Source organism: Chiloscyllium punctatum, chromosome 21, assembly GCF_047496795.1.
Source record: "Chiloscyllium punctatum isolate Juve2018m chromosome 21, sChiPun1.3, whole genome shotgun sequence".
NCBI classification, from domain to species: Eukaryota; Metazoa; Chordata; class Chondrichthyes; order Orectolobiformes; family Hemiscylliidae; genus Chiloscyllium; species Chiloscyllium punctatum.
The window spans coordinates 21398217-21421963 of record NC_092759.1 but is presented as its reverse complement, the minus strand read 5'-3'; the positions used below and the strand labels follow the sequence as shown (position 1 = coordinate 21421963).

Below are 23747 nucleotides of genomic sequence, written 5' to 3'. Positions count from 1 at the left end.
GGAGGTGGAGATGTCGTGTTTGGAGTGTAACCCTTCTTCAGGACTGGGGGTCCGTTTAGGGGGAGCTGCAGATAAAGGGGGTGGCGGAGGCAGGGTGGTGAATTGGGGCTAGGGGAAGACAGGTAGAGGGTGCGACCTGGTTGGTCAATGGGAGGAATGGATCAGGTCGGTGGCAGGGGGTCAGAGTCCCCCTTGTCCTCACCTACGACCCCCCTAGTCTCCACATTCAGCGCATCATCCTTTAACACTACTGCCAACTCCAACTAGACCCCAGTGCCAAGCACACCTTCCCCTCCCTACCCCTCTCTCCCTTCCACAAGGACTGTTCCCTTTGACAATCCTTGGTTTGTGCCACTCTTCCCACCAACCTCCCCCCACCCCCCCGAACCCTCAGGTACCTTCCCCTGCAACCGGAAAAGATGCAAACCTGCCGGTACACCACCCTCCTCACTTCCATCGTGGGCCCCAAACAGTCCTTCCAGGTGAGACAGAGGTTCGCCTGCCTCTCCTCCAACCTAGTTTACTCCATCAGGTGTTCCCGGTGTGGTCTTCTCTACAATGGGAAAGACCAAACATAAACTAAGGGAACGCTTCACTGAGCATCTCAGCCTGGCCCGCAGGGGCCAACTAGACCCCCCCAGTCACTGCCCATTTCAATTCTCCTTCCCCACTCCCTTTCCAACATGACCATCCTTGCAACAACAAAACAAATCGCAAATTGGAGGAACAAACACCTCATCTCCAATTTCAAATAGCCTCCATTCCCATCCCCTGACTCCATTCCCAGCCCCTCACTCTCCCTTCCACTGCTCCCTGCCACCTACCTGATCCATTCCTCCCATTGACCAGCCAGGTCATACCCTCTGCCTGTCTTCACCTATCCCCACTTCACCACCCTGCCCCCTTTATCTGCAGCTCACCCTACACCCACTCCCTGTCCTGAAGAAGGGTTACACCCGAAACGTTGACTTCTCCATCTCCTGAAGCTGCCTGTTCTCCCAGCCTCCTGCCTGTCTACTTTGGATTCCAGCATCTGCAGTTTCTTTGTCTCTAATTAATCAATAAATCCATGTTTTCCTTTTTTAAACAGTGAGGTTATATTTCACACCCTCTAATTTACTGGGATTGTTCCAGAATTAAAGGGATTTTGAGAGCTGACAATTAATCTGTCCTTTTACTTGACTGGACACGACCATTAGTAGCTGGATCTCAATTATCCGGGTTCTGAGGTTTAACAGTTTTCAGTTCCCTTCATTTCTGCAGTTTTTATGTCTTCTTCTGTAAAGACAGAACTAAGCACTTCTTGCATTTCTAGATTTCTCCAACTGCACTCGAACTCTCGTACTTATCACCTCTACTCTTAACAACACACTTTACAAGCTGTATGACCTATCCCTGCAGAAATTCTCAAATCATCTTGAACCTGGCCACCTGCTTCCTATTTTTGATCAAGTCCAGTAAAGCTATTGCCCACCAATGACTGTCAACTTCAACTGATTCTCTGCAGCATCACCTCGCCCCCAGGAAATAAAGCTGAAATTCTCAGCCCTGGCTACCTAAGCCTTTCAGAGCTGAAAATGTGTTGCTGGAAAAGCGCAGCAGGTCAGGCAGCATCCACAGAGCAGGAGAATCGACGTTTCGGGCATGAGCCCTTCGTCAGGAATCCTTTACCTAAGCCTTTCAGGCCATGCTGGCCTCCACAGTGTCCTGCAATCATGCTCCCCAGGTGTACAGTATATGCTTCAGCTTTAAAATGATTCACAGGTTTGGTAGGACTGGAAGAGGCCAGCTACAAAGGAAACAATAACACGGGGTTATAATCATAAAATCAGAATCAGGCTGTTCAAGAGCGATGGTGGAAAGCTATCCCTCACACAAAGGAGTAGTGGAAGTTCGGAACTCTCTCCAGCAAAAAGCTGTGGCTGCTGAAGTTTCTGAGTTTCCAATCCCTGGTAAATGCTTTGATAGCTGTGTCAGTATGTCTGACAAATTGAACATCCATACCCTGAGTGATTTTCTTTTCTGGATGGGCAAACAATTAGATCGTCGCACTGTTCACTTCATTAGATTGATGAGACAGTAATGTATTCCTAATGCAGTTCTTTAAATATGCAATTATAAAAATAACATGGCCATTTAAATCTTAAATTCTCTCCATAGAGCATTAAGATATGACTTTTCTAAAAATGTGGCTGAAACCTGTCAGCTATCTCGCCTCCACACTTTGAAGAGCTCTTGTCAAGCACCCCCCCCCCCTTCTATTCCATCACTGCCCACCTCCGTAACAACCCATCTTTTGAATTGCCTTCCTCGCCTACCCCATCCCTCTATTCTTGCCCTCTGGGTTCACTCTCCCCTCTGTGAGAAACCTTGGAAATGGATTTCAGCTACAAAGATGCTGTTTCGGTTCCCTTTTGAGTGGCGTTGAATTTTTGTGTTTTGTCCTGCTTTTGTAATTTATTGAATTTTTTTTGCATTCAGGATGGACGTTTGCAGGCCCAGTCAAACCTCAGCTTCCTGTCTGTCCTCACGAGTCCCTGTGGGGAGCTGGTGAAGCTGAAAGTCAAAGACATTCCAGCCAAGCTGCCTCACATCCTCAACCTCATCCGGATCATCTGGGTTAACTCAAAGTTCTACAACACCAGGGATCGTATCACCGCGCTCTTCCGTAAGGTGAGTAAAGCCAGAGCTGACCATGTAGCTGGCTAGGGGTCAGTGGCTGATATGTTGCCACTGAATGCAGTAGGTCATCAGTTCAAGAGGCTTGAGCAGGAAATGCATGGAATTTCAGAACTGAGATTAACACGTTTTGTTAGGTAAGGGAATTAAGGGCAATGCAGCCCAGGCAGGTAAATGAAGTTGAGATACAGACCAACAAAGACCTAAATAAATGGAATAGGCTCAAGGGTCGAAATGGCTTTCTCCTCTACCTGTGTTCCAAATAATCTTCCTTCCTGTTACACCTCACTCAAAACCAAGATCAATTTATTGCCAATGTTTAATTCATTTGCAGGCCCTCAAAGAACTTTATACCCCTCAATCTGTACATTTTTCTTAAATTATCAAGCTTTTAGTGCAGCATTTCACCATGCTCCCATTTCTGATTTACCCCCAATTTTCTCCTGTTAAATTTGGCCTGATGTGCTGGTTCATGCGGGTTGAGAGGAGATGTGGTGCTTGGGTTTTAGTGTGCCATTGAAACACCATTGGTGATCTGCAAGGATTCACAGTGGCAGGGTGTACAGACAGGTTGAAAACATCTAAAATCACTAGCAGTGTAAACACTCTGCTGGTCAGGTAGCAGCCATGGAGAGAGAGGAAGAGCTATTGGCCTGAATTGTCGCAGGATGATGAGGGAGTTCTTGAGAAATGGCAATGATTCCCAAATCTTCAGGATTTCCTGTGCCTGATAAAACCGAGGGAGAAGTCATGAGGCAGAGCCCAGTATTGGTAACCTGGCCACCTTGATAGGGGAAATGTGAATGGCCCAGTCCTCTGGCATTTTCAGAGATTGTGGCCAGCCTTTAGTTTTCGAGTGAATTTGAGTGCCCTGGCTCTGATTTGTGGCCCCTCATTGCAGCACCACTCCACCCTGCCATGCTTGGTAATTCCATGCCCATTGACCATTGACCTATTGCAGACAGAGAGAATCACAGAACTGTTACACTTCAGGAGGCCCTTCAGCCCATCATTTCTGTGCCAGTTCACCAAATAAGCATCTCACCTAGAGCAAAGCCCCTGCCTTTCCCACGTAACCTTGCACATTATTCTTTGCCAAATAAACAACTAACACCCTTTAGAATATCTCTTTAGTACTTTGTCATCGCACTCACAGGCAGTGCATTCCAGCAGTGAACCACTTACTGTGCGAAAAAGTTATTCATCGTGCCACTTTGTATTCTTGTAATAATAACTTTAAAATGTGTGTCATGTTATTCTTGATCCTTTTAGTGTGGTAATGTTTTCTTTCTGTTTATACTGCCCAGTCTCTCCTGATTTTCAATATTTCAATCAGATTTCATCTCAGCCTTTTCTTTTCCAAGGAGAACAATCACAGCTTCTCCAATTTACCTTCATAATGGGAATTCCTGGTCCCTAGAACCATCCCATAAACGTTTCCTGCACACTCTTTAATGCCTTCATATTCTCCCTAAACTGCGGCACCCTCAACTGGACACATTTCTCAAACTGAGCTCAAATTAGTACCTTACAGAAGTACAAATAAGCAAAGTGAGGTATTTTACTGGCTCCGGTTATCCACGTTAGTGTTGAGAATCCAGGTTGGTAACCCCTCATCGCAACTGGGAAATGCTGTAGGTGTAAGCACAGAGGCGTTCTGAGGGTGAGGACTTTGTTAGAACAAAAGGCGAGATTGGTGATATGGAGTGATTAAATGATAGGGTGATGCTGAAAAGCAAAAAGGGAGTGATAATGGAGCAAGTCAAGAAGGAAAATGTAGCCTACAGCAGCTAAAATGATTAAATGAGAATCATTACTAGCAACATCTGGTGATTAAAAAATACTGGGAGCGGGAGTTACGATATAAAGACAGCAGGGGTTCTCTCTGGTTTATTTACCAGGGCAAAGAAGATGAATAAAATTAGGGAATGCTTTGTGAAACATCCCCTTCTCATTCTTTGCAAAGGTTTCAGGGCTGAGCTGAAGACATTTCAGGGAGGAGGAAGACATTTTGCAAATCTGGGAAGCTCCCTCGTGTTTTATTCACTGCCGTTGTGATGGTAAATACGTTGAAGCTGGGCCAAGATGGAATCAGCTTCACCCAGGCAATTACAAAGTGCCAGAGCAGGGGCTCAGCTGGAGTTGGTTGTGTCATATCTGTTTGTATGCTCCAATGATTGAGCATCATTTTTGCAGTTGTACAAATTTCTGAAGCTGGGATTCCTTCAAATGTTACTGTTTAGATGTTAAAGTGTGACTTATGAACAAGTTTATGTGAAATTCTTCTATTGTGAGAAAAGAGGTGCTGTAAGTGGCCTAACATCGTCAAAATAATTGAAAGGCTAATGTTGAGCTTTTGTATGCTCATTGAAGTGCCAAATTTCAGGGCACTGTTAGAAGTATGGTGTTAATTGATTACAGAAGTTAAAGTGCCAGATTGTGTAAATAAATTATGTAAATAAAGTACATGAAGGAATATGCATGATGTGGAAATAGGTTGTGTAAATTTGAAAAGGTGATTTATTTTAACAGATTATGCAGTGAGTATGATTATCGTGGTTGTACACTCTTTAGCTTAAACAAGATTTGGTTTGCATTACTTTGTGCAAATTAGCATCTCGCCATAATGGTTGGAAATACATGTTCAATGCAATGAATTGAATTGCAGTGACCGGGCCCACTTTACCTTGTGTGATCTTATTGTTTTCACTCTGAATACAGCTAGTAATGAACCTATTCTTCCCGTCTGTCACTCGATCTCTTTTCAGCTGAGTAATGAAATAATTCGTCTGTGCTCTGGAGAGATCTCATTGGACAGGATATTTGATGGCCACATCAACTTGAGTAAGGTCACTCTCCAAGACTGCATTGAGTGTTGTCAAAACTGGAAAGCCCACTTTGCACGTGCTGCCTTCATACATACCAGGTGAGGCCCGATCAGATCCTCTGCTCTGCTCTGCTCTGGAGTATTGGCTTATGCTGTTATCTCTGTGTTTTAAAAGTTTGCTTTTCTCAGATTGTTAGGTGGTTGTCCAAAGTAGTGTTTAATTGGCCTGTTGGCTGAGGAAAGGGCAGGCAGTGATGATCCTCCTCTCGATTTCTATCCAGTCTCGGCTGCTGCAGTGTGTATGTGATGAGAAGGTGATAAGAAATAGGAACAGGAGTTGGCCGTTTGCTTCCTCAAGCCTGCTTGTTCCTCAGTAGGATCATGGCTGATCTCACTGTGGCCTTAGCATCACTTTTCTGCCTGTCTCCCATAACCTCTCACTCTCCTGATGGTCACAAATCTGTGTTTATCTGTTTAGATGCTTTTGTGTGAGAGTGCGTCTGTTTGCTCATGTTTCTGTGTGTGCATGTGTGAGTACGAGTGAATTCCTGTACCTAACCATGCGTGTGCCCAAGCCTGTGCTGTGGGTGAAAGTGTTATCAGCCTCATGTATGATGGCACTCATGGTTCAATCATGAATGCATTAGACTTGATGGGCCAAATGGTCTGCTCCCACATTGTAGGGATTCTATGAAATTAAACTTTTAAGGCAAAATCAGCACTCAGGACAGGAAATTTTAACATTTTTATTTAACATAAGGAGATATACTGAACAGCTTCAAGAAAAATGTTCATAGTTCCATTTACTTCACCCCGTGAATGGTAAATACCTTCAACCCCTTTGTAAGCAGCACTTGCTTCCAAAATGTTGCCTTCAGGGTTTTTAGTTCATGGCTACATACAAGTTTTAAATTGCCTTCACCTCAGCCCTTAAGACCATAAGAAATAGGACATTAGTTCGGCCACTTTTGGAATATTATGTGCAGTTCTGGAATCCCTCCTATTGGAAGGATGTTGTGAAACTTGAAAGCATTCAGAAAAGATTTACAAGGATGTTGCCAAGATTGGAGGGCTTGAGCTACAGGGAGAGGCTGAATAGATTAGGTTCCCTACAGTGTGGCAACAGGCAGTTCGGCCCAACAAGTCCACACCAACCCTCTGAAGAGTAACCCTCTCACTAATGCACCTAACACTATGGGACAACTTAGCATAGCCAAATCACCTGACCTGCACATCTTTGGGCTGTGGGAGGAAACCAGAGCACCCGGAGGAAAGCCACGCAGACACAGGGAGAATGTGCAAATTCCACACAGACAGTCACCTGAGGCCGGAATCGAACCCAGGTCCCTGGCTCCATGAGTTAGCAGTGCTAACCACTGAGCCACTGTGCTGGAGCTGTTTTCCTTAGAGCATCGGAGACTGAGGGGTGACCTTATAGAATCATGAGAGGACTGGATAGAGTAAATAGAGTGGTCAAATAGGTGCACAGCACAGAAACACACCCTTCGGTCCAACTTGTCCATGCTGACCAGATATCCTAATCTAATTTGTCAGTACTCGGACAATATCCCTCTAAACTCTTCCTATTCATATACCCATCCAGATGCCTTTTAAATGCTGTAATTGTACCAGCCTCCACTACTTCCTCTGGCAGCTCAGTCCATACACGCACCACACCCTGCATGAAAACATTGCCCCTTAGGTCCCTTTTATACCTTTCCTCTCTCACCCTTTCCCCTATGCCCTCTAATTCTGGATTCCCTCACCCCAGGGAAAAGACCTTGGCTATTTATCCTATCCATGCCCCTCATGATTTTATAAACCTCTATAAGGTCACCCCTCAGCCTCCGCTGCTCCAGGGAAAACAACCCCAGCCTATTCAGCCTCTCCCTATAGTTCAAATCCTCCAACCCTGGCAACATCCTTGTAAATCTTTTCTGAACCCTTTCAAGTTTCACAACATCCTTCCAATAGGAAGCGACCAGAATTGCAGGCAATATTCCAAAAGTGGCCTAACCAGTGTACTGTATAACCTATACTCAATGCTCTGACCAATAAAGGAAAGCATACCAAACACCTTCCTCACTATTCTATCTACCTGCGACTCCACTTTCAAGGAGCAATTAACCTGCACTCCAAGGTCTCTTTGTTCAGCAACACTCCCTAGGACCTTACCATTAAGTGTATAAGTCCTGCTAAGATTTGCCTTTCCAAAATGCAGCACCTCACATTTATTTAAATTAAACTCCATCTGCCACTCCTCAGCCCATTGGCCCATCTGATCAAGATCCTGTTGTAATCTGAGGGAACCTTCTTTGCTGCCCATTACAACTCCAATTTTGGTGTCATCTGCAAACTTGCTAACTATACCTGCTATGTTCACATCCAAAACATTTATATAAATGATGAAAAGTAGTGGACCCAGCACCGATCCTTGTGGCACTCCACTGGTCACAGGCCTCCAGTCTGAAAAACAACCCTCCACCACCACCCTCTGTCTTCTACCTTTGAGCCAGTTCTGTATCCAAATGGTTAGTTCTCCCTGTATTCCATGAGATCTAACCTTGCTAACCAGTCTCCCATGGGGAACCTTGTCGAACGCCTTACTGAAGTCCATATAGATCACATCTACTGCTCTGCCCTCATCAATCTTCTTTGTTACTTCTTCAAAAACTCAATCAAGTTTGTGAGACATGATTTCCCACGCACAAAGCCACTTGACTATCCCTAATCAGTCCTTGCCTTTCCAAATACATGTACATCCTGTCCCTCAGGATTCCCTCCAACAACTTGCCCATCACTGACGTCAGGCTCACTGGTCTATAGTTCCCTGCCTTGACCTTACCACCTTTCTTAAACAGTGGCACCACGTTAGCCAACCTCCAGTCTTCCGGCACCTCACCTGTAACTATCGATGATATAGATATCTCAGTAAGAGGCCCAGCAATCACTCCTCTAGCTTCCCACAGAGTTCTCGGGTACACCTGATCAGGTCCTGGGGATTTATCCACTTTTACGTGTTTCAAGACATCCAGCACTTCCTCCTCTGTAATCTGGACATTTTGCAAGATGTCACCATCTATTTTCCTACATTCTATATTTTCCATATCCTTTTCCATAGTAAATACTGATGCAAAGTACTCATTTAGTATCTCCCCCATCTCCTGTTACTCCACACAAAGTCCAACTTGCTGATCTTTGAGGGGCCCTATTCTCTCCCCAGCTACCCTTTTGTCTTTAATATATGTATAAAAACCCTCTGGATTCTCCTTAACTCTGTTTGCCAAACTATCTCATGCTCCCTTTTTTGCCCTCCTGATTTTCCTCTTAAGTATACTCTTACTTCCTTTATACTCTTCTAAGGATTCTCTTGATCTATCCTGTCTATACCTGACATATGCTTCTTTTTTTTTAACCCAACCCTCAATTTCTCTAGTCATCCAGCGTTCCCTATATCTACCAGCCTTTCCTTTCACCCTAACAAGAATATACTGTCACTGGACTCTCATCTCATTTTTGAAGGCTTCCCATTTTTCCAGCCGTCTCTTTTCCTGTGAACATATGTCCCCGATTAGCTTTTGAAAGTTCTTGCCTAATACCATCAAAATTTGCCTTCCTCCAATTTGAAGCTTCAACTTTTAGATCTGGTCTATCCTTTTCCATCACTATTTTAAAACTGATAGAATTATGGTCGCTGCCCCAAAGTGCTCCCCCACTGACACTTCAGTCATCTGCCCTGCCTCATTTCCCAAGAGTAAGTCAAGTTTTGCACTTTCTCCAATAGGTACATCCACATACCGAATCAAAAAATTTTCTTGTACACACTTAACAAATTCCTCTCCATCTAAACCCTTAACACTATGGCAGTCCCAGTCTATGTTTGGAAAGTTAAAATCCCCTACCATAACCACCCTATTATTCTTACAGATAACTGAGATCTCCTTACAAATTTCAATTCAGGTGCAATCTGTCCTTCTTGTACAGGTGACTTCTACCCTAGAAGAGATTCCAATGATCCAAAAATGTGAACCCTACTCCCCTGCACCAGCTCCTCAGCCATGCATTCATCTGCACTGTCCTCCTGTTCCTACCCTCACAAGCTCGCAGCACCAGAAGTAATCTAGATATTACTACTCTCAAGGACATTCTTTTTAAATTCCAGCCTCACTTTCTATCATCTCCCTTCAGAATATCATCCTTTTCCCTTCCTATGTCGTTAGCTCCAATGTGTACAATAACCTCCTGCTGATACCTCGCCCCTTTGAGAACATTCTGCACCCTCCCTGAGATATCCTTGATCCTGACACCAAGGAGGCAACACACCATTCTGACTTTTCACTGCTGGCTGCAGCAACGTCTATCTGTGCCTCTGACTAGACAGTCCCTTATTATAGTTGATCGTTTGGGACCTGATGTACCTGTCATTACATTAGAACCTGTCTTGGTATCAGAAACCTGGCTGTTCGTGCTACATTCCCTGAGAGTCCATCACCCCCTACATTTTCCAAAACAGCATCCTTGCTTGAGATGGGGATAGCCACAGAAGACTCCTGCACTAGCTGCCTACCCCTCCTACCTTTCCTGGAGTTAACCCATCTACCTGACTGTGTCTACAGCTTTTCTCCCTTCCTATAATTGCCATCCATCACACCCCCTAGCTCTTGTAAATTCCTCCGGCATTTTCGGGATGGGATTGGGGAAAGAGAGGGTCTGGAATACTGAGGCCAAGAGGAAGGCTAACTCCGAGTCTAAATTCTGCTTGTTCCTTCCGGTTGCAGATTTTCAAATGTCCCCTGGATCTTGGACAACACAAGTGTCTTTGCCCAAGTGGATGCTTTTATACAGAGATGCAGGGACCTGCTTGAGGTATGTTCCTGAAGAAGGGCTTATGCCCAAAACGTCGATTATCCTGCTCCTTGGATGCTGCCTGACCTGCTACGCTTTCCAGCAACACATTTTCAGTATGGTTGCAAAAGCAAGTTAATCTTCATCTGTGGGCATATTGCATTAACGTAAACCAAAGCCAAATGGTGCAGATGTGAGAACTCTGAAATAAAGCTCGAAATGCTGGGATACTGTCAGGAGGTCAGACAGGAAGAAAGCGTTAATGTTCCAGATTGGTGACCATCTTATCAGTGCTGGAAGAAGTTATGGTCTCGGAGCAAGGGCGGGCCAGGATTAGGAAACACATCCCCCTTTATTCTTTTTTCCTCCACATGCCTTCCCCCGATTTTCTACTGGAACTACCTTATCTTGTATGCTATCCCATCATGATAGCCAGGTATCTCCTGGCTAAATAAATACTACTGACATATGGATATACTCGACTTGAGAATATGTTGGTCAAGAGATTTGGCTGTCAAATGGTCAGCTCTGAGGGAGCAGTGCACTGTCAGTGGTCAGTAATGATAGAGTGCTGTACTGTTGGAGGGTCAGGGCTGAGGGAGCAATGCACTGTCAGTGGTCAGTAAGGATGGAGTGCCCTACTACTGTCGGAGGGTCAGTGCTGAGGGAGCAGTGCACTGTCAGTGGCCAGTAATGATAGAGTGCCTTAATGTCTGAGGGTCACTGCTGAGGAAGCAGTGCATTGTTGGAGGGTCAGCGCTGGGGGAGCAGTGCACTGTTGGAGGGTCAGCGCTGAGGGGGCAGTGCACTGTTGGAGGGTCAGCGCTGAGGGGGCAGTGCACTGTTGGAGGGCCAGCGCTGAGGGAGCAGTGCACTGTTGGAGGGTCAGCGCTGAGGGAGCAGTGCACTGTCAGTGGCCAGTAATGATAGAGAGCCATACTGTTGGAGGGTCAGTGCTGAGGGAGTGCTGTACTGTCTGAGGGTCAGTGCTGAGGGAGCAGTGCACTGTTGGAGGGTCAGCGCTGAGGGAGCAGTGCACTGTTGGAGGGTCAGCGCTGAGGGAGCAGTGCACTGTTGGAAGGTCAGCGCTGAGGGAGCAGTGCACTGTTGGAGGGTCAGTATTGAGGGAGCAGTGCACTGTTGGAGGGTCAGTGCTGAGAGAGCAGTGCACTGTTGGAGGGTCAGTGTTGAGGGAGCAGTGCACTGTTGGAGGGTCAGCGCTGAGGGAGCAGTGCACTGTTGGAGGGTCAGCGCTGAGGGAGCAGTGCACTGTTGGAAGGTCAGCGCTGAGGGAGCAGTGCACTGTTGGAGGGTCAGCGCTGAGGGAGCAGTGCACTGTCGGAGGGTCAGTGCTGAGGGAGCAGTGCACTGTTGGAGGGTCAGCGTTGAGGGAGCAGTGCACTGTTGGAGGGTCAGTGTTGAGGGAGCAGTGCACTGTTGGAGGGTCAGCGCTGGGGGAGCAGTGCACTGTCGGAGGGTCAGTGCTGAGGGAGCAGTGCACTGTTGGAGGGTCAGCGCTGAGGGAGCAGTGCACTGTTGGAGGGTCAGCGCTGAGGGAGCAGTGCACTGTTGGAAGGTCAGCGCTGAGGGAGCAGTGCACTGTTGGAGGGTCAGTGCTGAGGGAGCAGTGCACTGTTGGAGGGTCAGCGCTGAGGGAGCAGTGCACTGTTGGAGGGTCAGCGCTGAGGGAGCAGTGCACTGTTGGAAGGTCAGCGCTGAGAGAGCAGTGCACTGTTGGAGGGTTAGTGTTGAGGGAGCAGTGCACTGTTGGAAGGTCAGCGCTGAGGGAGCAGTGCACTGTTGGAGGGTCAGCGCTGAGGGAGCAGCGCACTGTTGGAGGGCCAGTGCTGAGGGAGCAGTGCACTGTTGGAAGGTCAGTGCTGAGGGAGCAGTGCACTGTTGGAGGGTCAGTGTTGAGGGAGCAGTGCACTGTTGGAGGGTCAGTGTTGAGGGAGCAGTGCACTGTTGGAGGATTAGCGCTGAGGGAGCAGTGCACTGTCGGAGGGTCAGTGCTGAGGGAGCAGTGCACTGTTGGAGGGTCAGTGTTGAGAGAGCAGTGCACTGTTGGAGGGTCAGTGTTGAGGGAGCAGTGCACTGTTGGAGAGTCAGTATTGAGGGAGCAGTGCACTGTTGGAGGATTAGCGCTTAGGGAGCAGTGCACTGTTGGAGGGTCAGCGTTGAGGGAGCAGTGCACTGTTGGAGGGTCAGCGCTGAGGGAGCAGTGCACTGTTGGAGGTTCAGCGTTGAGGGAGCAGTGCACTGTTGGAGGGTCAGCGTTGAGGGAGCAGTGCACTGTTGGAGGGTCAGCATTGTGGGAGCACTGCACTGTTGGAGGGTCAGCGTTGAGGGAGCAGTGCACTGTCGGAGGGTCAGTGCTGAGGGAGCAGTGCACTGTTGGAGGGTCAGTGTTGAGAGAGCAGTGCACTGTTGGAGGGTCAGTGTTGAGGGAGCAGTGCACTGTTGGAGGGTCAGCGTTGAGGGAGCAGTGCACTGTTGGAGGGTCAGTGTTGAGGGAGCAGTGCACTGTTGGAGGGTCAGCGTTGAGGGAGCAGTGCACTGTTGGAGGGTCAGCGTTGAGGACAATGTGGGTGTATCTATGTTTTGTGCAAACATTTTGAAGAAGAACTTACAAACATGAATTCTGTGAAGGAGTAGGCCAATGGACCTTCCAGAAGACAGTGAGATCTGCAGTTGCTGGTGATCAGAGTCGAGAGTGTGTTTCTGGAAAAGGCATGCTGGTCTGGCAGCATCCGAGGAGCAGGAAAGTCGATGTTTCAGGCCGGAGCGCTTCAATGGGCCTTCCAGCCCATTGAAGTAAGGTAATGCCTGATCTGATCACTCCAACTTGCCATCTCCTGAGTCGGGAGTTGTCTGTAATGTTCTAACCAATATTTTGTCCTGAGTTAGCAGCAGTGGGAAACAGATAGTCTGGTGACACTCCTGAATACTGTTTCTGTTCAAATGTTAAAAATCGCACAACACCAGGTTATAGTCCAACAGGTTTAATTGGAAGCACACTCGCTTTCAGAGCGACGCTCCTTCAACCATCTGATAAAGCAGCAGCGCTGCAAAAGCTAGTGCTTCCAATTCAACCTGTTTGACTATGACCTGGTGTTGTGTGGTTTTTAACCTTGTCCACCCAAGTCCAACACCAGCATCTCCAAATCTGTTCAAATGGGTTACCTTCCAGCATGACAACGATGGTCAGACTTCAGAGTAGTTTTTCATTGGCTGTGAACCACTGTGAGACAGATTGGAGCGAAAGGTGCTGCCAAAATCAAGTATCCTTCTGTTTTTTATTATTGCAGTTCAGAGGTTAGTAGCTATGCATTCCATTGACCCACTGACAGTTTAATGGTTGGTTTGTGGAAACCTGCTGGTAATTAATCATTGATGCTGTAATCGTGTGAAATGCTGCTGTTCCTTCCTTCCTTCAATTTGCCCAGGTGTGTGACTGCCAGGAGTTCTTTGCTCGATGGGAAGATGGTGAGCAGATACCCCTGCCCTGTTTTGGGGGACATCGCGGTCCTGAAATAACACGGAGTCTCCTCGAGATTGAAGCCACCTTCGACAAGATCCTACAATTGCTAAAATTCATGAAGAACGAAATCCTGGATGTGAAGAATACATTCTGGCACGATGAGTACAGCAGGTCAGTCTTATTAACCCCGATGAGATTGCTTCAGGAACACATTACCCAGTGACAAACTAATTACATCGCAAAGGGGGTCCATTGAGACTGCTCAGTTATTTTGATGGCTGTGGCGGTTCCTGTGTTTTCAGGTTCTTTCTTGCATTTTCCCCACAGGTGTCAGCTGAGGCACAATGGACAGCACTCTCTCACTGCTGTGTGTTCTGGAGATCTAAGCATGTTATCTAGGCTGGCATTCCCAGTGCCATTACTGAGGGAGTGCTGCACTGTTGGAGGGAAGGCACTGAGGGAGAAGGCACTGTCGGAGGGTCAGTGCTGACGTAGTGCTGCAGTGTCGGAGGGTCAGTGCTGAGGGAGTGCCACATTGTTGGAGGGTCAGTGCTGAGGCAGTGCTGCACTGTTGGAGGGTCAGTGCTGAGGGAGCGCCGCACTGTCGGAGGGTCAGTGCTGACATAGTGCCGCAGTGTCGGAGGGTCAGTGCTGAGGGAGCGCCGCACTGTCGGAGGGTCAGTGCTGAGGGAGCGTCGCACTGTCGGAGGGTCAGTGCTGAGGGAGCGCCGCACTGTCGGAGGGTCAGTGCTGAGGGAGTGCTGCACTGTTGGAGGGTCAGTGCTGAGGGAGCGCCGCACTGTCGGGGGGTCAGTGCTGAGGGAGTGGGCACTGTCAGAGGGTCAGTGCTGAGGGAATGCCGCACTGTCGGAGTGTCGGTGCTGAGGGAGTGCCTCACTGTCAGAGGGTCAGTGCTGAGGGAGTGCCTCAGTGTCGGAGGGTCAGTGCTGAGTGAATGCCGCACTGTCGGAGGGTCAGTGCTGAGGGAGTGCTGCACTGTCGGAGGGTCAGTGCTGAAGGAGTGCCGCACTGTCGGAGTGTCGGTGCTGAGGGAGTGCCTCACTGTCAGAGGGTCAGTGCTGAGGGAGTGCCTCAGTGTCGGAGGGTCAGTGCTGAGTGAATGCCGCACTGTCGGAGGGTCAGTGCTGAAGGAGTGCCGCACTGTCGGAGGATCAGTGCTGAGGGAGTGCCGCACTGTCGGAGGATCAGTGCTGAGGGAGTGCCACACTGTCGGAGGATCAGTGCTGAGGGAGTGCCGCACTGTCGGTGGGTCAGTGCTGAGGGAGTGGGCACTGTCAGAGGGTCAGTGCTGAGCGAGCGCCACAATGTCGGTGGGTCAGTGCTGAGGGAGTGCCACACTGTCGGAGGGTCAGTGCTGAGGGAGTAGGCACTGTCTTAGGGTCAGTGCTGAGGGAGTGGGCACTGTCGGAGGGTCAGTGCTGAGGGAGTGCCGCACTGTCGGAGGGTCAGTGCTGAGGGAGTAGGCACTGTCGGAGGGTCAGTGCTGAGGGAGCGGGCACTGTCGGAGGGTCAGTGCTGAGTGAGCGCCGCACTGTCGGAGGGTCAGTGCTGAGGGAGTGCCGCACTGTCGGAGGGTCAGTGCTGAGGGAGTGGGCACTGTCAGAGGGTCAGTGCTGAGGGAGTGGGCACTGTCGGAGGGTCAGTGCTGAGGGAGTGGGCACTGTCGGAGGGTCAGTCCTGAGGGAATGGGCACTGTCGGAGGGTCAGTGCTGAGGGAGTGGGCACTGTCGGAGGGTCAGTGCTGAGGGAGTGGGCACTGTTGGAGGGTCAGTGCTGAGGGAGCGCTGCACTGTCGGAGGGTCAGTGCTGAGGGAGTGCTACATTTTTGAAAGCTTAGCAGTGGAGGAGTCATGCTCTGTTTTGGGTGTCTCTACTGCGAATCCACCTTACTTTGGCTTTCCCAGTTGGATGTTAAAACCTGCACTGGCTACCATTTAAGGAAGAACAGGAGAGTGTCCCCTGGTTTCTTGGACAATATTTAGATCAGAACATAAGAAATATGAGCAGGAGTAGCTATTCAACCCCTTAAATCTGCACACCATTCCACATGATTATTACTCTACTGCCCAGATTTGTTCAACGTGATTTCCTTACACAAGGCCATATGGATTTGATTGCGTTAAGGTTTTCGAAATATCGTGCTATTGTTTCCTCAATAATGGATTCTCACACTTTCCCAGTGACAGATGTATTCGTAGAGTCATAGAATCATAAAATCCTTACAGTGTGGAAATAGGCCCTTCGGCCCAACAAGTCCACACCGACCCTGCGGAGACCCACCCAGACCCATTCCCCTACCCTATTATCCTATATTTCCCCCTGACTAATGCACCTAACCTACACATCCTGAACACTTTGTGCAGTTTCACCTGACCTGCACATCTGTGGATTTGAAGCCAATTGGCCTATTGTCTTCTGTTTGCTGTCTCCTCTCCTTCTTGAGCCGGGGTGTCACTTTAGCAGCTTTTAAATCTGCTGGAACACTCCTGGAGTCCAGTGAAGTCCAGAATATTTCAATCAATGACTGCACTGTCTCTGGAGCCACCACTTCTAAAACCCTTTGATACAGGTCATCCGATCCTGGCGAATTGTCTGCCCTTGATGCCTTCAGTTTGGTCAAATCATTTATCCCTTGTAAAAAAGATCACTACAAGACCTTTCCTCCCATTAGCTCCTTGGTGATTTGTTATCTTTGTCATGTTAATAGTGTCCACTGTGAAGACTGATGCAAATTTCTTTGTACATTATCTGCTATTTCCTTGTGTTTTTGTTTCCCTCAGTGCTGCTGCTGCCAGTACCCATGGATTGGAACCTCTTTCCCCCACAGCAATCTTTGAGCCATGAGCTTACCTCTCGAACCTTCATCCCCCTGTGCTAACTTGCACAACACTCAAGTAGTAATCCGAAACTTATTACCACTTGTACTCTTGCTTTTTAATTTAGCCCTGTTCACAATCCCTCAGCAGACCCTGTTTTCTAGTCCTCCCTATGTTATTGGTATCTTTGTGAACTATGACAAATGGAACCTGTCCATCCCACTCCAAGTTTCTCTTCAGCCCAGAAGTGATGTCCATAACCTTGGCATCAAGCAGGAACACATCCTTCAGGACTCTTATTTACCCCTCAATCAATATTGCTTTTCAAAAGAGATTTATTATCTGGACAGATAACCACGATGTGTTGTTTGGACTATCTTGATATGCACACATTGGCAGCTGGATTTCTTACAACATAACACTGACTACACTTCAAAGCAATTGTTATTGTCTGTGGATAATAGATTTGCCCATTCATGTATAGGATGTAGACACCATAGGCTAGATCAGCATTTAACACCCACCCCTGATACCCCAACAGGACAGTTAAAAATCAACCACATTGTTGGGGTCTGGGGTGGCATGTAAGTCAGACCACATACAGATAGCAGTTTCTTTCTGTACGGAAGTGAGCTCGCTGGGTTTTATTGGGCAATTGACAATGGTTTCATGGACACTATAGACTCTTAATTCAAAATATTTTATTGGATTTGAGTTCCACTGTCTGGCAGGATTTAAATCCAGCTTCCCAGGTCTCTGGATAAATACTCTGACGATAATACACTATGCCATCCTGTAACGAGATGTTGCCCTGCTTAAAGAGGTCTTGAGGGTGTGAAAAGTGTTATAGAAATGAAAAATGTTTATTTCTTTCATCAAAAATAATGCTTGATTATTAATTGTCCAAGTTCAATCTTACTTGTGTTTAAAGTAAGCTTTTCAGTGACACCCCGAACCTCAGCAAGACCACTCACTGCCCAGCAACAATCCAGCCTCTTCACTGCCAGCAGTACTCCTGTCGGGTTAATTTTATTACCTTGAGCTGTTTAAAGGCAGAGAGATACAGAGAGACAGAGAGACAGACAGAACGAGACAGAGCGTGAGAGAGACAGACAGAGAGACAGACAGAGACAGATAGGGCGAGAGAGAGACAGAGAGACAGTGAGTGAGAGAGAGAGAGACAGAGAGAGACAGAGAGAGAGACAGACAGATAGAGGGAGAAACAGAGAGCGAGACAGAGTGAGACAGAGAGAGAGACTGACAGAGAGACAGACGGAGACTGAAAGAGAGAGACAGAGACAGAGAGAGACACAGACACACACAGACAGAGAGAGAAAGAGAGAGAGATAGAGACAGATAGAGCGAGACAGAGCGAGAGAGAGAGACAGACAGAGAGACAGATAGAGTGAAAGAGAGACAGAGAGACAGTGAGACAGAGAGAAAGAGAGAGAGACAGACAGAGAGGGAGAGAGAGAGACAGAGAGAGAGAGAGAGAGATAGACAGAGAGGCAGAGAGAGAGAAAGAGAGGGGGGGAGGAGAGAGGGACAGAGAGAGAGAAAGAGAGAAAGAGACAGAGAGAGAGACAGAGAGAGACAGACAGAGACAGTGAGAGGGGGAGACAGTGAGTGAAAGACAGAGAGAGAGAGAAAGAGAGACAGAGACAGATAACAGAGAGAGAGAGAGAGACAGACAGAGACAGTGAGAGAGGGACACAGTGAGTGAGAGACAATGAGACAGAGAGAGAGAGACAGAGACAGAGAGAGATCGACAGAGAGAGAAAGAGAGACAGAGAGAGACAGAGACAGATAACAGAGAGAGAGAGACAGAGAGACAGAGAGAGACAGACAGACGGTGAGAGAGGGAGACAGTGAGTGAGAGACAGTGAGACAGAGAGACAGAGAGAGAGAGCGACAGAGAGAGACAGAAAGAGAGACAGAGACAGATAACAGAGAGAGAGAGACAGAGAGAGACAGAGACAGTGAGAGAGGGAGACAGTGAGTGAGAGACAGTGAGACAGAGAGAGAGACAGAGAGAGAGAGACAGAGAGACTGACAGACAGAGAGAGACAGAGAGAGAGAGGCAGAGACAAATAACAGAGAGAGAGAGACAGAGAGAGACAGTGAGACAGAGACAGTGAGACAGAGAGAGAGAGACAGAGACAGAGACAGAGAGACGGACAGACAGAGAGAGACAGGGAGAGAGAGGCAGAGAGAGAGAGAGAGACAGTGTGTTTGTGTGTGAGAGAGAGACAGACAGAGACAGACTGACAGACAGAGAGAGAAGTGAGAGAGAGGGAGAGAGAGAGAGAGAGAGAGAGAGGGAGAGAGAGAGAGAGAGAGAGACAGACAGAGAGAGAGAGGGGGAGAGTGTTGAGCTTTCATTGCTCACTGTTTGTATGTTTTTATTCAGGTTCCGTTCAGGTATTAAAGATCTGGAAGTGATGATGCAGAATCTAATCTCATCCTCGTTTGAAACCATGACTACAGTACAGCATGGAGTAGAGTTTCTCGATGTATTCCAGCGGCTGGCTAACCGTGAGGTATGGGTGATGATTGGATGTGAGAAACCTCAGGTGAAAACCCCTTCTGGGTTTCCCATGTGGATCAGGATGAGGGCCATGCTAGAGGAGAACTGCTTTCCTCGTCTTTTGTAAAATGAGAAGTGACCTGACTGAAATGACAGTGTAGATGCTGAGAGCGTGCATTCTGTCAGCTGGGGAGTTTGCAAACAGCAGCCATACTCTTGGCTTCAGAGTTTTGCTCCAGCCCATGTGGAAATGAGGAACAGAAATGCAGGAGCATCTCTGGATGGATAGACAGAGCTAGTGTTTCAAGTCCATGAATCGATTCTGAATGGGGACTGGACTCAAATCACTAATTCTGACTATGTCTCCAGGCATATTGCCAGGTCGATGGACTTCCCTAGTACTTTCTGTTTTTGTTTCCGATCTCCGGCAGCTGCAGTTCATTGTTTTATATTATTGGAGAGAAGAAAGGTCTTCCTACTGAAATGCTAAATCATTCACCCACACCCCCACCATTCACACACACCCCCACCATTCACCCACACCCCCACCATTCACACACACCCCCACCATTAACACACACCCCCACCATTCACCCACACCCCCATCATTCACACACAACCCCACCATTCACCCACACCCTCACCATTCACACACACCCCCACCATTCACCCACACCCCCACCATTCACACACACCCCCACCATTCACACACACCCCCACCATTCACCCACACCCCCACCATTCACACACAACCCCACCATTAACACACACCCCCCGAACATTCACACACACCCCCACCATTCACACACACCCCCACCATTCACCCACACCCTCACCATTCACACACACCCCCACCATTCACACACACCCCCACCATTCACCCACACCCTCACCATTCACACACACCCCCACCATTAACACACACCCCCACCATTCACCCACACCCCCATCATTCACACACAACCCCACCATTCACACACACCCCCACCATTCACCCACACCCCCACCATTCACACACACCCCCACCATTCACACACACCCCCACCATTCACCCACACCCCCACCATTCACACACAACCCCACCATTCACACACAACCCCACCATTCACACACACCCCCACCATTCACACACACCCCCACCATTCACCCACACCCCCACCATTCACACACACCCCCACCATTCACACACACCCCCACCATTCACACACACCCCCACCATTCACCCCCACCCCCACCATTCACACACACCCCCACCATTCACCCACACCCCCACCATTCACACACAACCCCACCATTCACACACACCCCCACCATTCACCCACACCCCCACCATTCACACACACCCCCACCATTCACACACACCCCCACCATTCACCCACACCCCCACCATTCACACACAACCCCACCATTCATACCCCCCCACCATTCACACACACCCCCACCATTCACCCACACCCCCACCATTCACCCACCCCCCCACCATTCACACACACCCCCACCATTCACCCACACCCCCACCATTCACACACACACCCCCACCATTCACACACACCCCACCATTCACACACACCCCCACCATTCACCCACACCCCCACCATTCACACACAACCCCACCATTCACACACACCCCCACCATTCACCCACACCCCCACCATTCACACACACCCCCACCATTCACACACACCCCCACCATTCACCCACACCCCCACCATTCACACACAACCCCACCATTCATACCCCCCCACCATTCACACACACCCCCACCATTCACCCACACCCCCACCATTCACCCACCCCCCCACCATTCACACACACCCCCACCATTCACCCACACCCCCACCATTCACACACACCCCCACCATTCACACACACCCCCACCATTCACCCACACCCCCACCATTCACCCACAACCCCACCATTCACACACACCCCCACCATTCACCCACACCCCCACCATTCACACACACCCCCACCATTCACACACACCCCCACCATTCACACACAACCCCACCATTCATACCCCCCCACCATTCACACACACCCCCACCATTCACCCACACCCCCACCATTCACCCACACCCCCACCATTCACCCACACCCCCACCATTCACACACACCCCCACCATTCACCCACACCCCCACCATTCACACACACCCCCACCATTCACACACACCCCCACCATTCATACACCCCCACCATTCACACACACCCCCACCATTCACACACACCCCCACCATTCACACACACCCCCACCATTCACCCACACCCCCACCATTCACACACACCCCCACCATTCATACCACCCCACCATTCACACACACCCCCACCATTCACCCACACCCCCACCATTCACCCACACCCCCACCATTCACACCCCCCCCCACCATTCACACACCCCCCCACCATTCACACACACCCCCACCATTCACCCACACCCCCACTATTCACACACACCCCCACCATTCACACACACCCCCACCATTCACACACACCCCCACCATTCACCCACACCCCCACCATTCACACACACCCCCACCATTCACCCACCCCCACCATTCACACACACTCCCACCATTCACACACCCCCCCACCATTCACACCCCCACCATTCACACACACCCCCACCATTCACCCACCCCCACCATTCACACACACTCCCACCATTCACCCACACCCCCACCATTCACCCACCCCCATACCATTCACACCCCCACCATTCACCCACATCCCCACCATTCACCCACCGCCATACCATTCACACACCCACCATTCACCCACATCCCCACCATTCACCCACCCCCACCATTCACACACACTCCCACCATTCACACACACCCCCCACCATTCACCCACACCCCCCACTATTCACCCACACCCCCCACCATTCACCCACACCCCCCACCATTCACCCACACATCCCCACCATTCACACACACCCCCACCATTCACCCACCCCCCCACCATTCACCCACACCCCCACCATTCACACCCCCCCACCATTCACACCCACCCCCACCATTCACACACACCCCCACCATTCAAACACACCCCCACCATTCACCCACACCCCCACCATTCACACACACCCCCACCATTCACACACACCCCCACCATTCACACACACCCCCACCATTCACCCACACCCCCACCATTCACACACACCCCCACCATTCACCCACCCCCCCACCATTCACCCACACCCCCACCATTCACACCCCCCCACCATTCACACCCACCCCCACCATTCACACACACCCCCACCATTCACACACACCCCCACCATTCACCCACACCCCCACCATTCACCCACACCCCCACCATTCACACACACCCCCACCATTCACACACACCCCCACCATTCACACACACCCCCACCATTCACACACCCCCACCATTCACACACACCCCCACCATTCACCCACCCCCCCACCATTCACCCACACCCCCACCATTCACACCCCCCCCCACCATTCACCCACACCCCCACCATTCACACACACCCCCACCATTCACACACACCCCCACCATTCACCCACACCCCCACCATTCACACACACCCCCACCATTCACACACACCCCCACCATTCACACACAAACCCAACATTCACACCCCCCCACCATTCACCCACACCCCCACCATTCACACACACCCCCACCATTCACACACACACCCACCATTCACCCACACCGCCATTCACCCACACCCCCACCATTCACACACACCCCCACCATTCACCCACCCCCCCACCATTCACCCCCCCCCCACCATTCACCCACACCCCCACCATTCATACACCCCCCCACCATTCACACACACCCCCACCATTCACACACACCCCCACCATTCACGCATCCCCCACCATTCACACACACCCCCACCATTCACCCACACCCCCGCCATTCACACACACCCCCACCATTCACACACACCCCCACCATTCACACACCCCCCGAACATTCACACACACCCCCACCATTCACACACACCCCAACCATTCACACACACCCCCACCATTCACACACACCCCCACCATTCACACACACCCCCACCATTCACACATCCCCCCACCATTCACCCACACCCCCACCATTCACCCACCCCCCCACCATTCACACACACCCCCACCATTCACACACCCCCCGAACATTCACACACACCCCCACCATTCACACACACCCCAACCATTCACACACACCCCCACCATTCACACACACCCCCACCATTCACACACACCCCCACCATTCACACATCCCCCCACCATTCACCCACACCCCCACCATTCACCCACCCCCCCACCATTCACACACACCCCCGCCATTCACACACACCCCCGCCATTCACACACACCCCCGCCATTCACACACACCCCCACCATTCACACACACCCCCACCATTCACCCACACCCCCACCATTCACACACCCCCCCACCATTCACCCACACCCCCACCATTCACACACACCCCCACCATTCACCCACACCCCCACCATTCACCCACACCCCCACCATTCACACACACCCCGACCATTCACACACACCCCCACCATTCA

The 23747-nt window shown here is 49.8% G+C and overlaps 1 protein-coding gene across 1 annotated transcript in view; it reads left to right on the top strand.

The window, feature by feature from the left end:
• dnah2 (dynein, axonemal, heavy chain 2) overlaps window positions 1-23747 on the top strand; it is a 330858-nt gene that overhangs the window by 41988 nt on the left and 265123 nt on the right. The window contains exons 8-12 of the mRNA XM_072591365.1: window positions 2482-2673; window positions 5448-5605; window positions 10285-10372; window positions 13798-14003; window positions 19080-19209. Of these exons, the coding sequence (XP_072447466.1) occupies window positions 2482-2673; window positions 5448-5605; window positions 10285-10372; window positions 13798-14003; window positions 19080-19209 (774 nt within the window). The remainder of the gene's footprint in view (window positions 1-2481; window positions 2674-5447; window positions 5606-10284; window positions 10373-13797; window positions 14004-19079; window positions 19210-23747) is intronic.